Source organism: Xenopus tropicalis, chromosome 2 (assembly GCF_000004195.4).
Source record: "Xenopus tropicalis strain Nigerian chromosome 2, UCB_Xtro_10.0, whole genome shotgun sequence".
In the NCBI taxonomy this organism is placed as follows: Eukaryota; Metazoa; Chordata; class Amphibia; order Anura; family Pipidae; genus Xenopus; species Xenopus tropicalis.
This window is the reverse complement of record NC_030678.2, coordinates 44,212,243-44,230,435: the sequence shown is the minus strand read 5'-3', so window position 1 is coordinate 44,230,435 and position 18,193 is coordinate 44,212,243. Positions and strand designations below refer to the sequence as shown.

Genomic DNA, 18,193 nt, shown 5'->3' with positions numbered 1-18,193 from the left:
ACTGACTTTTGGTCTCTGCTTCTCCCCCCTGATAATTTAAGTTTGTGAGCCAGCCTTACACAACATAGCTGAGTACCGGTACCTTTTCAATCAAGCTAAGGGCTTGCAGGGATGGAGGCATGTAGGTGCAAATGACCCTGGTTATGCACTGAAAACTGAAACACCCCCACTTACCATGTTTAATTGTTGCCTCACATTGATCCCAATTCCTCTGCCTGACAAATATATTTTTCCCTGTTGTTAAACATACCCATTTATATTGGTGCAGAAATGGCAGCAGTACCATCCATGACTGTTAATTATTCTTATGTCAAAATGTTTAGTTTCTCAATGTGTTTTTGGTGGCACTGAAAAATTTAGGATATTCTGAAACTACTCTGCAATTACTATGCCCAAACCCCTGGCCATTTGCAAGAGGAGTGTTGCAGAAAGGGCTATACATTATTCAAATAAAAGCTGTTGTCAAAATACTGTGTTTTTTCCCAACTTTTAATCAAACTGGTAAAAGTGCTCCAAATTACGGAAAAACCCCTTATCCGGAATAGACCAGGTCCCGTGCATTCCGGATAAGGGATCCTATACCTGTACCTCTGATAGGCAACAAAGAAAACTTGTCTCATTGATGAACCTTAAGTTTCCCTGTGATTGAGCACTCTATTGCTTGGAAATTGTGATGCTTGACCTGGAATGTGCTATCTGAATATTCTCATCCAGCCAGTTCTGAACACTAAAAAATTCCTTAAAGAATAATTAAATCTTTTTAAAAAAAAAAATATATATATATAAAATGACTCTTTACAGCCCCCGGAATAACATACCTTTCTCCTTAAATCCAGTTTTTCTTTGTGTTTCTATTACATCCAGTTCAACTACATATATTTTACTGAATTCCTTATCTGCTGTGATGCTTTGCCCCCTTTTGCTCTTATGAGCCCTCTTTGCCTCTCCCACATGATGACCTCAAAGAGGTGCCTACTGCGCATCCCTGATTGATTTTAATTGGAGCAGAGGCAGTGAGCATGCCCAGTAGGAACCAGACAATAAAGTCAATAAAAGATCTGCTATTCAGCTGCTTTAGCAGCATCTTCCATTTTTACAAAAATTGCCTTGTTCATAAAGATATGCCATAGCCCTAGCACTGATGTTATTTTTCAGTAACTATTGAAATTGTTAGGATGCTTGTTTCAAAATGTAATTTACTGCCGAGTTTAATCCATCAGTCTTGCACCAGCTTCAAAAACAGACCGCAAAGAAAATAACAATAATGGTCTGTTTTATTTACCTGTTCATATCATCTAAGTTGTCAGCAGCAAAATAGAAGCTCTTGATCTTGGGATGGCAGGCTTTAAATGCACTGGAAAGGAAGATGCGAAAAGCAGTAGTGTTTGTAACAACATATAATCATGAAATGACATTATTACCAGAGATGATATAATAAGAGTTATAAACTACAATTACAATTCGCAGAGAAACAGTTTTCTTCAAAATATTCTAATGGGTAAAAATTCCTTACCAAAATAGCATCACTATTGCTGAATTTAAAGGGATGGTTATCCATTTCTAACCCTCACATGTTACTACTCGGCAACTGCCATTGTAGCTTATTTGGACTGAACAGCATTGGCCTTCAGGTTAAAAATGGGTGACTGCAAACTAATCAGGCCCTTTAATTGGGTGCTCTCAAGTCTGAACTGAAACGTGTATAGAGACATAATAGAGATAAGTACAGACAAAACTAGAAATATAATTAACAGTTAACATGACTTAAGAATAAAAATTATATACAGTTTTTATATACAGAGATAAAGCATTTATACAAAGTGTATATACACTACATATTGTACATTAGATTCCTTTTAGAGAAAACTTTTGCATCCCATATATATTTTATGACATTCTTCTTTTTTATGCTATCATACTTCACAGTGCCAGGCCTACCAGGGAGGGTCCCCAAAGGCAAGCCATCATCACAGGTTGCCCCCACCCTCTGTTGTACCTCGGCCTTCTCCTGTACACAACAACTCTCCCCCCCATGCACCAAATCCCCCTGCAGCTAGACATTGGAGAGTGCAGAGTGCTGATTTGGTGCACTTGACTTATACAAGGGCCATATTCTACCTTATAAGGCAGAATATGTATGTGCCCAGTGCCCCCCCTACTTTTTCAGTCTAAAGATGTGCCTTTTATGTCTACCTCTAGAGTTCTAGCACTAAAACTCAACCATTATGCTCCCTGCTATTAAGATGCCATTAAACAACCAGTGTCTGTTACAAACACATACTTTAAGAAACCTATTTTAGCAAAAAACAAATAGTGGTTTTGCTTTTGTTCATGAGAGTTGTTCTGTTTGTTGTAATGTCTCTTTTAGAATTGTCAAATTAATCATTTTTTACTTAAAGGAGAACTAAACCCTAAAGATGAATATGGCTAGAAATTCCATGTCTGGGACAGTGCACATGCTCAGTGGGCTCTGAGAAGCTGTTGGGAAGCTAAGCTTAGGGGGTATAGCAAATTATAAAGCAGAAAATGAGGTTTGTCCAAATAAACTGATGTTACAGGTCTGAGCATTATATTCTGATAACTGCACTGGTTTCAGAGCGGCCATATAATGTGAATCTGAATGAATTACTAATCAGCCTTATGGTATGACATTTATATTCTATATATACAGTATATCGGCCCCTAAGCTCAGTAAGTGACAGCAGCACAGAGCACGTGCAGGGAATCAGCAGAAAAGAAGATGGGGAGCTACTGGGGCATCTTTGGAGGCACAGATCTTCCCTGCTGAAGGGTTGTGGTTGCCTTGGGCTGGTACAGAAGCCCAAAACATGGTGTACAACATTTCTAGCCTTTTCTTTAGTTTAGAGATTTAGTTCTCCTTTAATGTAAAACAACAACTATGGACAATTTGACTATTCCTAACAAATAACAGAAGGGAAGGAAAGAGGTGAAACAATTCAATTTTATTTTGCACCTGCTGCCGCCTGTGATTGGTGAGGCCAGAACCCTTCTGCAAGGGGAAATGAACGATTAGATTCAGCATTTGATGACTGGAATACACACTTGCGCTTATGCAAAAGGGCAAAATTTACTTTACCAATAATTATTTTTCTACATTTACACATGAACATGAAAATGCCATCCAGCCAGGAATATTCTTGGCATCAATACTCACAATTTTTTACGGCATTCACTGGCTCGATCAATTTTAAATTCAGGCAGACTGATGAAGCCTTCAGCTTTCTCTTCCTGAGAATAAACACAAGTTAAACAGATGGATCACTATGATGCCTAATGTACTGTCACATGAAATTTAAAAGTTATTTATTTATTAAGTCAGAAAAATATATTTATTTTCACCTTTCAGTCAAGAGCCAGCTTCAGAAATAAAATGAAAAACTTGACCTTTTGTCACATAAGACTGCTAAAGAAATGAGCGGTATTACCCGTAGGGCCCTATGCATAAAGTGGCAGTCCTTTTAAAGGAACAGTAACACCAAAAAATTAAAGAGATTTAAAGTAAATAAAATATAATGCACTGGTAAAAGTTGTGTGTTTGCTACAGTAACTCTACTATAGTTTATATATAATAAGCTGCTGTGTAGCCCTGGGGGCAGCCATTCAAGCTGGAAAAAAGGAGAAAAGGCACAGGTTACATATCAGATAACAGATAAGTTCTGTAGAATACAATAGTGTTTTATCTGTTATCTGCTAAGTGCCTGTGCCTTTTCTCCTTTGAATGGCTGCCCACATGGCTACATAGCTGCATTCTTTATATAAACCATAGTAGTGTTTCTGAGGCAAACACATCAGTTGTACCAGTGCAGAGAACACTTATCCTCAGTACTGTTACTACTACTATCCTTTCTGGCTTCTCCTACCTATTGGGTGGTATTCTTGGGAGCTAGTTCCCTATGGGGGTTATTTATACCTTTTAATTACTGCATCCGGTGACTAGATATTATAGCAGTCAATTTTTACTCTTTTATTATGGATTAGGATATTGGTATAGTCACCCTATTATATTGAACTTACTATTTCCCTCGATTATCTACATTTCTCCTTTTATGAATTTTTAGACCCATATTCACTCTAAGGTCTCAAATTGTATAATATATCTCTGATTATATTTTTTATGTATTTATGTATTGATGTATTTTATTTTTAATGCTAAGATGTATTCCTATATATGAATGTTTTTTATTTCAATTAATTAATAAATAATCATTGATTTAATTTATCACATTTATTTGATTTGAGCGCCGCCTCTGTGTTTAAACAGTACCAGTGCAGAGCAGCAGTACATTATATTGGAATTTCTTTCATACACTTGAATTTTTTGGTGTTACTGTTCCTTTAAGTGTAATTCTGAAGTTGTAACTTTTTCAGTTCAAGCTCCCCTGAAGGTCTAAACTTTGGTCAGGGCCTCCCTTTGTTCCATCAGTGTCAGCCATATTTTCTGGAATACCTAGAACCTAGGACAACCCCTCTCCCCATTATAGAATAACAAACCACCAAGCTGGGCTTTCAGGTGTATGTAGGACAAGGTTATTCTCCACAATACTCACCTTGTCAGGCATTTAGGCTAATATTCCCCCCCTGCCACCCCTCCATGTCCCCACAGTTTGAGATCCGCTAATCTGAGTCAATAATTTCTCATTCTCTATTACAAATGTCTTTACATTAAAAATGTGTTCACATATCGCCATCTTTTAGTAGGGAGCACGCTACTAGAACACTTGTGAAGAATTATTACCAAAGAAGTTTTGTGTTTGAAACTTTGAAAATGTCAATAAAAATTAGTTATAAAAAAAGTTGTCTTGTTATAAATGTTTAAATACTTTAATATTAAAAAGAGATAAACGGAAAAAAACCTCTAATCTTGTAGGCAATTATGAATAATATATGGTGCGGGTTTAACTTTGGGCTAAAAACTAATCTGTAATAATGCCCCCTTTATTGGAGCTCCCTATAGATCCTCTCAGGTCCCTGACCATGTTTCAAATGGTGGAGGTGGGTGTGCCAGAAGCACAGTAGGAGTGGGACAGCCAATCACAGCAATGCAGTCAAACAAGCACAGACAGACTGCAGTTCCCTATCAGGTCAGCCTAGCTGCTAAGTGCCACCGGCCCCCCTGCACAACCTGGAAAAGGAGGCAGCAGGAAGTGGAACAGATGGGCGGGACTAGTGGGGTATGTGGAGAAAGTTTTAATAAATCAGCCTGAAACACTACTTTTTAAATAACATTCCTTCTATATTTAAAATAATACAATCCATTGGCACAATTGTGTTTTTCACACAATTTGTCCCCTTTAAAAGGGAGATATACAACATGCAAGTATCTTGTCTAGTAATCATGTGATTACTAGACAAGATACGTGCTGCAAATCTCTGTGCCCAACACTCCAGTCTGAAACAGAGATTTGCAGCGAGTTGGGTTCTGCCTTGAAAGGTGAAGAAAGAAGAGTAATTATACAGGCCTATGGGCTTCAGGTAAATGTTAATCTGCTTTAAAGGGTGAAAAAAGGAGAACTACTTTACAGGCTGATGGGCTTTTAGGCATACAGAGGAGCACCTTTTGGGTTATCCCAGGGTGCTAAGCAAATTTATAACGTAGTCATAAACATAAGGGAAAAAGGAGGGGGGGGTGGAGGAAGGGGATGAAAGAGGAAAGAGCAGTTCAGGGTATAAGAATAAGCATAAGTGATAAAATAAAATGAAATGGGAGAGTAACCGGTAAACTTAGGGGAGAGAATTAATGTTTTTATAGCAAAATAGGACTAAGTTGAACTTCCCCTTTAATTCTTTTTTTCCCGGTTCATTCTAAACAGGAGCATGGAAAGAGAGCTGCCCAACGTGCTGCTTTATCAGAAAGATCTATGTAAATAAAGCCATAAGCACTCACAGAAATGCTGCACTGAGTTCTCTGTCAAAAAATTTGTTGTGTCTGTAATTCCTGTGCCAGAGACACGCGGCTCTCTCCTCTCTCCTGCTCCCCCCTCCCTCAAGAATGCTAAGAACTCACTCCCCCCCTTAGGAATATGGATCTGAGCCAATCAGCAGGAAGCTGACTCATAGTCTTACACACTGAGCATGTTCACTTGGTCTGGGTGTCTGTGCAGGAGCGAGGCATTATGGGAACTTACTTTGCACAGCTCAGCATTTTTTCTTCCTCTTTGGTTTCAGATCTTCTGAACAGGTGAAATATGGGGAGACTTAAGGGCACTATTGAGACAGCTGAAGGTATGCCTGCAGCTGGAGATTAACTCTTTACTAGCCTTCTCCTTTAAGAGAAAATTTAGAAAAATTGGAAAAAGACCTAAATCTTAGCATAAATGGAGATCAGTGGACTAAAATTAAGCAACTCTCCCACACTTCCTCTACTTGCACCAAGATACAAGAACTTAATTATACCTTATAACTTAATAGATACTCAACAAAACTAAAGACGATTTCCACCTCAGTATCACCTCTATGCTGTAGATGCAGCAAACACCCCAGAACCCTTACACACACATATTTGGTGTTGTCTGTTCCTGAAATCATTTTAAAGCACAGTACAAGACACTATCAAAATGGTCACCAACGCACAAATCCCTGACACACAACTTGCACTTCTTCTGCATGACACCCTCCCACCTCTGATTAATACATATAGAAAATCATTAATCCCGGTAATGCTAGACACCACAAAGGCCTTAATTCCAATTAAACGAAGACAGACTGCAAGCCCTTGCATAAAAGACTGGCTTCATAAACTAGTCGGGATTTGAGGAGCTTAGGCTTAATTTTGCTACAGAATTGCAGAGGTTCATCAAAAAAGTGGTTTCACTGGATTCAGTTTACAAACAGTGGCTTTACTAACAGATGTGCCTCTCGTAAGGGCTGAATTGATTTCATAAATGTACCCCCAGTTTCCAAGTAAAAAGGTATATCCTTCGCTACTGGCCAAGGTGGAAGTACTGCCTGGAAGACTAAAAAGATGGTAGCGCAGCACTCATCAAACAGTACCCCATTTTTGCGCGGGCTAGAAGTGTTGCACTATGCCAGGGTAGCATAGAAAGTGCCTTACAACTTTAACCCCTCTTCCCAGGTAATTTTACCTATTCTTCCCCTTTTAAATCAGTTACTAAACATTTATCCTTACCTCCTCATTTATATACCAGTAAAGAGATGTGTCCTTCAGAATAAACCAGTACTTTTTCCATTTCTGAGAGAAATAGCTCTTGGCATCTTTTTTCTTCCATAGCCATCCCTCACAATCGCCACGACCCAGGTCCTTACATGATATTCGCCTTTTACTTTTGCCAGGAACAGGACCTTCAAGAGATCAATTCAGATTAATGCAGCACATATTTACAGAAATGATGTATAGCAAAAGTAATGCTGTGCCTAACAGTTCGATTTGCTGCCAAGGAATCCAATGTTTCAGGAAGGATATTTTAGGGTCAATGCAGACACAATCACTTTTTAATTGAAACTTTACATTTAAAAGCATTGGTGTGTGTATAAAAAAAATATATATACTGTATAAGATATGTATATCTTTATTTATAAAGTGCTGCTACAGTAGAACAATAACATAATACAACAGGCGGTTATTAAAATAATGTATTTATTACCATACTTTTGTATTTATCTAAGGTACAGTTGCAATAAGTTAGGAATCAAAGACAAGACGATGGAGGTCCCTGCCCCGTTGAGCTTACAATCTAAATGACACACGTATATTTTATTATATATACACATATATATTTATAACTGCTGGCAGCAGTTACTGTAGGTTTATTTTAAGAATACTCCTAACATAATCCCCATTTCTAAATCTATTGATGTGTCCAAATGTGTGGAGGCAATATGCTCCAGCGTAGTGTAGTTTTTCTAAAAATGTGTGGTGTGAATAGATAGAGGGCTGTTTTCAGTGATGTTCAGAGACTTTTCAGCACTGCTGCATGCCAAGTGTTTTTGCACATAAGTCTGGTTGTTCGTTTCGACTCCATGCGCCTCTTGTGCCAGAATCTATAAATACATATTAATATTGAAGTTCTGGCTTATTTTAAATCTATATATATCAATTAAAGTAACTTGATGTAGTATAAAGAAAACAAAATTATAAATTGCAAGTGCTGCAAAATTATACAGTTTTTTTAATAGGTATAATATTGGGATGTGAACATAAGATTATTATTATTACTGGTAAAAATGCTTCTCTAAAGTACCTTAGAAAGCTTATGTGTTCAGATTTTCAAATTACATTTTCTTTGGCTTATAAAACATATCAAATTAAGTCTAATTTAAATGGCATCCAAGAAGCTGGTGACTTGCGATAAAAAGAAATATCCTCCGGCTATGTCTGTCTGCCACTTCAGTAATACATTCATTAGTCTTTCTTAGTTTAACCACCACGCTGTCATGCTTTGCTAAGAAAGGTCACGCTGTTTCTTCCAATCCAAGTTATGTTGTCTGCACAGTTCCTATTGAGAGGCCAGCATCATAGAAGGGAAGCAACTGATTTCTGTTTGATTACATAAAATTCACTAGTGCATATCCAATGTTTACATTTATTCCTGTTAAGATTTTGTAACATTTTCCCCTGGCAAACGACTGACAGAATCAGGTTCATGCCACATTGCTGCCAGGACCCATTAACTCCCTAGTATAGGATTTGTCCTTGCATTGAAAACTGAGTGATAGAAGTGGAGTGGCTCAGGTCCCAGCAAAAACCACAGTCAGTGCTGGCTAACCCTTTATTTAATGTTTTAGAATATCAAGAAATAACCAGTCTTGCAGATTAAAACTGAACTACTTAATGCTGATATGAATACAAGGTAGGTGTATGTTTGCTGCTTTGGCGAGTGTCAGGAAAATGGCAGATGAAGAGCAAAAGATAAAAGCAGGCAGAGGACCAGGCTCACAGCAATAAGAACAAAGTAAAATAAAAAATAGCAGCAACCTGTAGTTGAAAAGTAGGGACTGAATTTTGGGTTAAGTGCCCATTTGCCCTCCATGCCTTAAAGTAATCTTTACTACTATGCTTAGTTGGCTTCTCTAACCCCAAGGAGGACATTCTGCAAACACACCATGTGGTAACATGCAGCCCTAGGATCACTGAATCAAAGACCATTCTAAATACCTAATGAAGGCTGAGCAGCACTACTCCTACTACTCCTCTAGGCCTACTCAAGTACAAATTGCATATAAAAATGTGCTGCTTACATGGCAAAATGTTCTGGGAGGCCCCCATCATTAATGTTTTAATAAAGCAACTCTCTGAAATTGGGGCCCCTAATTAAATCAAGACCAAAAAGGCCTAATTGAACTGGAAATCATTGCTTTATTTGCTGTACGGAGACAACAGCCAGATACCAGGCAGAGTTAATAAGTTTGTGTTAGGGGGATAAAACTTACTTTAAAGGGGACCTGTCACCCTAAGAAATAATTCCAAATTCTTTTCTATTGTGCTAGTCAAGCAAAATCATTTTTTTTATATAAATCTTTTTTCCTGCAGTATTGACATTCACAATCACATCAAGCAGGCAAGTGCCATTTTGTGGGTACTATTACAAAGGCAAGCTTTGCATCATGCCAAAATCTTTTGTATGCATAAGAATGGGGGATGTGGTGACCATGTACAGGGCACAAAATTATAAACCATAAGGAGGAAGGGGAATGAGATGAGTGCAGTGACATCTAGGAAGTGTTGAATGGAAAGTGAAAGTAACTGCCTCCTCTGATGAAGCACCCAATGGTGCGAAACGCGTTAGGAGAGTGGGTACCATGAGGCACTGGGATTCACCTATCCATTGTTTGGTATAGTATGTTTACTGCTTATTTTTGTATTGTTTGTTTGATTTTGAGCCAATAAATGGTCTGTTTATTTCACTGAAATACTTTGTTACTTGATTGTATACTGCTTCAGGACCTACCAGTGGAATATAACTTATAGATTCTCTTTTCTCAATCCACCATTAATATTAATTTGCCCCTATGCCTAAGGCATAGAAAGTGCAAAACAGGTATGGATATATTGAAAAAAAAAAAGAATTTAGGTTTATGTTTCATTTGAAAAGAACTTTAATTATACATCCTTTTATGTCTGGGTGACAGTAGGTCCCCTTTTGAGCATGGTGTTTCAGGAGAAAACAGTACTATAATCTGAACTACTCCTGTATATAAACATTCTCTCTCAAAACTACATCTGCATCCCAGCTTGGCCCTGATCTCATGCACTGAACATATAATCAATGTTCCTGACTAATGATCTCAATATCAAGACCACAAAGCTGCAGTAATTGAACATTTGTGGCTTGAATGCAATAAAGCAGTTCTCAGAAGAACATGGAATCTTTTAGAGCTGAATAAAAGCTACATGAGGGATCCCAGTAAAGTGCTAAAAATTTTGTAAAACGCGGCTACTGCGCGACTTTCTTTTATGTGACTGCGAATTTTTCCTTACTGGACATTTTTGTAGCAGTGAATGCATACCTGCCACAAAATTTTGCTCATCACTACTGTGCATACATCAGTTATGCATGGTCCTTGGTTCACTGCCTGCAAACTCGTTACAGGAGGCATATTCTTATACTAAGAAGTTTAACCTACAAGTTTCCAACTGCCGATGACCAGGTCTCCCTTTACCTATCAAAGGATGCTGGTAGAGGTAGTTCAGCATTAGATGGATGAACACAGGATAAAGACATCTATGTTATGAATGAATATAATGCTGGAGAGGATAAAGACTGAAGTCAGGAGGTAAACCAGCTGAAACCTTTCAACAAATGGCAAGGGCTTCTGGTTATAATTTTTTCTAAAACTGTAATCTATATGACTAATTAGCAATTCATTTGGATTTATAGTGCACGCCTGAACAAAACCCAGTGCAGAAGTAAGCTGCTAATTAGCCATGTAGGGTTCAAGAAAAAGGGTATAATCATTTGTATGTGTTTGAGCTCCAAGCTTGGCAGTTCAACTTGGGTGCCATCTGCATATTGACCTGGGTATTGTCAGTATAATCACTAAAGAAAATGATAATCAGCATATCATCCTAAAACATACCAGTATAATTACATAGGTGGAGGGTGACTTTTGTTTGGGGAGGCTAAAGATCGCCATACTAAAATAGACTGACCAAAAGCTAATGTGAGATTCGCTGCTGTTAAGTATTCATACAGTACATGAACTTCGGTGAGGGGTTCTCAATCCATTTGTGTTTGGGATCAGTTAGCTTAAATTACTTTTAGTTAGTTTTATAGCGAGAAAGGCAGTGGGTACAGACATCCCAGGCACATTAAAATGCATCAAATGCTGCCTAAATTTACAAAACCAGCACATTATATACAGTGAGAGGCAGTGGGTACTGATGGCAGATATTCAGGCCCTGGCACTATAACACTGGCACTGATACACAACATTGGCCCCACTGTAACTAACTAGAAATGAACAAAACAATGACAAAAGTAAAAAAAAAGTCAGTGTAAAAACAACAACAAATATAGAAAAGCACAATTAGCTTTTTCAGGGGATAGATTTAATTTCAGCTAGAGATTCAGCCTTTAGAACATATACAGTATAGTACCTGTGGGAGTGGGATGAAATCTGCAGCAAAAGTTCAGAGTTGGTAAAGGTTCTTAGGTAAAGTTTACATCCTGCAGATCCTTCTTATCAGTCTTCATTTCTGCACTGACTTTAGTTGGGAAAGATCCAATCAGAGCACAGCTGATTACAGCAGAACCAGAGCATCCAGGAAAGAGGAATGCAACAAGATTTCCCGATGTTAAAGGTTCCAGACCAGTGCAGAAACGGAGTGAGGTTTCTTTTAAGGCGCCAAGCAGGTTTGGGGAGGCTTAGGCTCCCATAGCCTTATTGAAAATCCATTTATGTATAATTACTACAGAAAATGGATAATCTGCATACTGACCAAAAAGTGCCAGTTAGTGATGAGCAAATTATGTTCCCAGGCACGGATTTGTGGAGAAAGCCTACATTTTGCCATTACATTTTTTGGAAACTGCAAAATTTTTTCAGCAACAAAAAATTTGTTAAGAAAAAAAAAGCACATTAACTTTAATGTATTGGAGGTGAGAAAAAAAGAGCATAAAAAGAGCTGCATATACTTACTGATTTCAATGCATTTTGCCAATTTTTCATCGAAACGGGACAGATTCTTTCGTCACTAATGCTGGATTTAATGCATAAATCCAAAACTTGCATATGGAAAAATCTATACCACAATATAAGCACCACGCTCCATCAATTAGTATCCTCAATTTCATAAGTATCCTGTACACATGATGGTTAAAATGCCACCACTCCATCTGTAGGATGCCTATAATTCCTTTATGCCTATCCTGGACTTACTGCCGAAAAAAGAACAGGGTGGAAGTAAGAGTTTGGGCTTTTATGTCTCCTCCTAACTCTGTGGGACATGGGGCTGAACTAGTTACTACTCCTTAAAACTTAAGTAAAATAATAATATTTATCATTTTAATGCTGTCAAATTGTTAACAGGTTATAAAACCCACTTTATTTTACTTGTATATTCTGTATAATACTGGGCCCTGCAATAATATTTAATTGAAGTATTTTCTACTCTACAGACTCTCGTACATGAAATGATTCAGGCATATTTCTTTGTCACTGATCGAAAGGACGATGATGATCATGGAATCAATTTCCGCCTCTGTAAGTGTTACATTGACAACTTGAGTGGGACAAAAATAAAAGTGTTTCTGTTCCCCAGAGTATTCTGGGCCCCGGGAGTCAAACGGGATATTTACCTTAAAATAAACTTTTGCCTGATGTTAACAGTGATATTCTGAGACAATTTGTGTTTCATCTTTTGTTTTTGTAGATATTAATTTAACCAAAAAAAGCAGAGTTTTATTCTTTAATATATTTTAGTGCATATTTTTATTTAGACCTTCTGCAAGTTGCATAACAATAAGGTGATGGGACCCCACAAAGTAATATCTGGAGGGGCCCGGCGCACCTGCAAAAGCATCCCCACCCCCTTTACCTTGCTTCCCGTTCATGTCCTCACTCCCAAACGCTTGCGCACAGGTAGGAGAACGGGCAGCAGGGAGGGGGATTTTTTTTTTTTTAACTATAGTTACGCAACTGCCTTCTGCTATTCAATGCAACCTGCCCAAAATATCACTGTCTACATCCTACTGACATTTAAGAGAGTCACCAATAAACTGGTATTTTGCTTTTTATCATTGTATAGATTGCCCACGACTTTCATGAAGAAGTTGAGCCACTGAGACGCCACTGGTGTTTATGTGATGGACCCTGTGGGAAGTTAGAAAAGAGAGCAACAAACAGGACACCTGATACTAAGGCACACAAGCGTAAATGTGGTACAAGTTAATTATTTGATTAAAATGGAGTCTATGTAGCTCCTCCCTGTTGTGAGCATAACTCCAAAGGTTTTGGTCACTTGAGATGCCAGTAATGAATAACCTCCTATTGTTGCCTACTCTGCAAATTTTTGCCACAGTTTCATGAAAAAATTTGCCAATGGCGAAATGCAGAATGCCACAAATCCATACCTGGCAATCACTCATCACTAGAAATAAAACAGAGAGATTAAAATAATTGTTATTTTAACACAAAGCAGATCAGGTGTACATAAAGGAGGCAATTTCACATAAAGGAGGCCAATACTATTCCACTATTAAGGAATACTATATCACACTTGTTTTAAAGGATATGTATATGCCATGTGAAATACAGAAAGAAAGAAGAATTCAAGTGACCTTCACTAAGATCGCTGCTCACTAGTTTTCTGTCAACAGTGACACAAACCTTAGCATTAAAGGGGAACTATCACAGAAAAGAAAATTTAATATAAGCTTCATCATACAGAAATAGAAAAAAAGGGTCGAAAAAATCTGACAACCAAGTCCTGCATGAAAAGAGAATAAAGTTAGATATATGATGAGAGGGGGAGAATGAAAAATAACTTCTTTCAGAAACGGTAATTGATTATATTTAGAAAGTTTCTTATTTTAGTATGATGAGGCTTATATTAAATTTTCATTTTAGCAATAGTTCCCCTTTAAGCTTGCCACACAAGTGCCAGCACATGATGTATGATTTCCACCCCATATATGATTTGCTCCAGTCTGGATTAAGCATGCTAGGACTGAGCACATGTTCAGCCATTTACCACTGAAAATAGACATATGTTGAATTCATTTTAATTGACTCATTTCATGGGAATCCTCCAGCAAAAGCTTCAAAGTCAAGATGCAGTTTACTTTCTCTTACCTTTATTCCTTTTCTTTGATTTGTGCTGTAATGAAGATTGCTGAAATGTCTGCAAAAAAAAAATCAAAATAAAATGATCAGAGAGCACTCCATGACCTTATTTTTGATGTTAACTATCAAAGGGTACTAATTTACAAATACTGTACAAAGTGCAACACCATATAGCAGCCCCCTTTGACATTCTAAAGGGCCCTGTACTCTAGAACAAACGGAGGGCTGTCTTGGGGAAAAAGAAACCAGTTTGTGGTTGTGTTACACAGCTCATGTACCACAGGCTTATGACCGCCAAAAAAGAAATCCCAAACTTCTAACCGGAATCTCGTGTCACATTATTACTTTATTTCATGTGTGGGATTCAGTGTATTGTGTTATAGGATATAAAAGTTTAAATTATTCTGTGATTTGGACAGTAATCTTGCTACTACCCTTAGTGGCACTGGTGCCATTCTGTCTGCTGAATCAAACACCTTTCAATGTGGCAGCTCCATCCACTGCTGTGTTCCTGTTCATACCTTGTCTGTTGCTTCGCGCATAGAGCCCAGATAGGGGATTAGAACAAAGGGAGCAAATAATATTCTGTTTCTGAGGGGAGGGCCCAGGAAATACACAGGATAAGTTAGGAATTATGTACTAAGTGTGGTGTGTGTAGTTTTGGAAGTCGATAGAACCACCTGGCACCATGCACCTAACTTATTACTGGAACTTTAATGCATCCTAAATAAAAGGAACCATATTTCAATAAGAAAGGGAGGCTCAGAGACCAATAGTCCTCCGATTAATGCCATTGGATTTTTATGGAGTAACAATAAGATCAAGGACTCCAGTATACCAGCCTCCCTGTGTCTTGGCTACACATGGACTATCCATTGGATGCTCTAGTACACACACAGGCAGGGTAGGGCAGGCAGAGTATGGCACACAGGCAGGGTAGGGTAAGCAGAGTATGGCTCACACAGGCAGGGTAGGGTAGGCAGAGTATGGCACACACAGGCAGCGTAGGGCAGGCAGAGTATGGCACACACAGGCAGCGTAGGGCAGGCAGAGTATGGCACACACAGGCAGCGTAGGGCAGGCAGAGTATGACACACACAGGCAGCATAGGGCAGGCAGAGTATGGCACACAAAGGCAGGGTAGGGCAGGCAGAGTATGGCACACACAGGCAGCGTAGGGCAGGCAGAGTATGGCACACAAAGGCAGCATAGGGCAGGCAGAGTATGGCACACAAAGGCAGGGTAGGGCAGGCAGAGTATGGCACACACAGGTAGTACTATGCCTGCCCTATGCTGCCTGTGTGTGCCATACTATCCCTTCCCTATGCTGCCTGTGTGTGTCATACTCTGCCTGCCCTATGCTGCCTGTGTGTGTCATACTCTGCCTGCCCTACGTTGCCTGTGTGTGCCATACTCTGCCTGCCTGTGTGTGCCATACTCTGCCTGCCCTATGCTGCCTGTGGGAGGTGAACCTGGCAGGGGTTTGTTCTGGAAGTTTGTTAGCATTTGGAAATAGTAATTATATGGTCCCTAAGGTGTGTAATATGCTGGGGGTTGCTTTACTATCCACAGGGGAGGAGGAGGCATATGGATTTATGGGTTTGTCTTAATATGACATAATATAATTCTTTTACATATGAATGAAGGGTGATATCCCTACAGTGAGAACCAACAATTTGGGTTTTTACCACCATTAATGTGGGTATGGTCTTAAAAGCTCTTGTGATAACATGGGTGTGGTTTGAAGTAGGTGTGGTTTAAAAGGAGAGTGGTCAAAACTGGCTTCCATTATCGGCCCTCCACCATGTAGGCCTGAAAAATTCTGGCCCTCGGTACCACAGAAGTTGGACAGCGCTGCTCTAGTAAATCCTGCCAGTTGGTGGCACTCACTGTTATGATCTTGTGCTAATTACTGATTACAATTACAAGAAAATGATATCCCTAACCCCTAGGTCCTCTTGCCTGATAAATATACTGTATTATGGCTTATGCTTATAAAGTCTGTAATACTGTAAATTCACAAAGCCCTGCACTTGCTGCAAAATGACCATGCTGAAAGAACATAGATGGTAGATCGGATGCTCATGGAAAGAGAGTGGTTCTATCTTGAACGGCTGCTGGAACAAGTAGTAAAATAGCCCATTTTCATTACAAACTTTGGTTGCCCTTTAAATGTATTACTCTTAATATTAGGGACATTCTGTATAAGGTTAGAGAGCAGATTTGTTAAATAGATCAAGCAAATAAAAACACTGGTTTGCTGCAAAGTAAACAACACTATTTTAGTGCCATTTGCATTTCATCAACATTTCACTCTATATTAAAAACATAAACTGGAAAGTGCGGTAACAGAAATAAGCTGCCTAAATTTATACCAGTGCTCAGTCTCCATGGAAACAAGCCTAGCGAGATGTACACTTGTACAAGCACGTGACAAGGGCCATAATAAGGCTGAATGGAGCAGTATAAAGGGGGAACGTAAGAAACAGAGTTAGTGGGAAAAATATGCGCAATGCTAAACCCAAAGCTTTCTGAACACATACAAACTCATCAGCCTATGGAGGAACGATTGTGTGTTCATGAATTTGCACTGTGTATGTAATGAAGCGTGTTACTGAAACAGATGTTATTTTGTGCACAAAAAATGATGTTACCTTTAAGCTGGTTACATGTGCCATGAGCAAATCAAGTTTAAAATTTAAAGGAACACTGTTATGGGAAAAAAAAAAATTCCAAACACATCAGTTAATGGAGCTTCTCCTGCAGAATCCTGCATTGAAATCAGTTTTTTAAAAACACAAACTAATTAATTAATTTTGAAATTTCACATGGGGGTAGCCATATTCTTCATTTCCCAGGGTGGTACAGCCATGTGACCTGTGCTCTGATAAACTTCAGCCACACTTTACTGCTAAGCTGCAAGTTTGAGCGATATCACCCCCCTCTCCCCAAGCAGCCAATCAGCAGAACAGTGGGAAGGTAGCAAGATGGCAGCTCCCAGTAGATATCAGAATAGCACTCAGTAGTAAGAAATCCAAGTCCGGCTTAGGACTCCTCCAGTTACATGGGAGTAGGAGAAACAATAGGTTACCTTAAAGCAGTTCTAATGAGTAGCGCCGGCTCCTTCTGAAAGATCAGACTCAGGCACAATGCACTGAGATGGCGCCTACACACCAATATTACAGCTTAAAAAAATACATTTGTTGGTTCAAGAATAACATTTTAAATGGTGGAGTGAATTATTTGCTGTGTAAACAGTGTAATTTAGAAATAAAAAGTACACCATAAAAAATCACGACTCCCTTTAATAGAATACATTTTTTTTTTCTTTTTGAATTCAAGAGCAGAGATGGAGTCACATTTTTGATATCACACAGAACACATGGTATATGCACATTAATGGAAAAAAGCTATGAAAATGCCAAGTGTCTATAAAAAAATTTGCTCTAAGGGGTATTTCACTGTCAAGTTACCTTTTTAGTATGTTAAGAATTCCCAACTCTTAGCACTTTTCTCAATTGGCCTTTATTTTTATAGTTTAATTATTTGCCTTCCTTTTATCAAATGGGGGTCACTGACCGCAGAAACCCATAAACTATTGTTCTGTGAGGTTACAATGTTATTGTCATTTTTTTTATTATTTATCTTTCTATTTAAGAGCTTGACTATTCTAGTTGCTAGCATAATCTGAAACCTAGCAAGCAGACTTAACTGGAGAGCTGCTAAACAAAAACTTTAATAACTGAAAAACAATAAATAAAAAAAAGACCAACTGCAGCATATCACGGTTTACATCATAATAAAAGTCATATTCAAAAGTGAACAACCCCTTTAATCTCTAAGTGCCTTAGTCAGGGGTACCAGCACTTTCCCTTGCAACTTTTTACACATGGTTCTATTAACGCAGATATTTTTCAGAATTTTTGAATAA

The 18,193-nt window shown here is 38.5% G+C and overlaps 1 protein-coding gene across 4 annotated transcripts in view; it reads right to left on the bottom strand.

The window, feature by feature from the left end:
• The window catches only part of cnksr2 (connector enhancer of kinase suppressor of Ras 2), a 191,993-nt gene that overhangs the window by 37,997 nt on the left and 135,803 nt on the right, over positions 1–18,193 (bottom strand). For all 4 annotated transcript variants that reach the window (XM_012956245.3, XM_031895574.1, XM_012956247.3 and 1 more), the window contains 4 exon segments: positions 14,272–14,320; positions 7,148–7,320; positions 3,176–3,249; positions 1,283–1,354 (listed from right to left, as the gene is read on the bottom strand). In XM_012956245.3, the coding sequence (XP_012811699.2) occupies positions 1,283–1,354; positions 3,176–3,249; positions 7,148–7,320; positions 14,272–14,320 (368 nt within the window).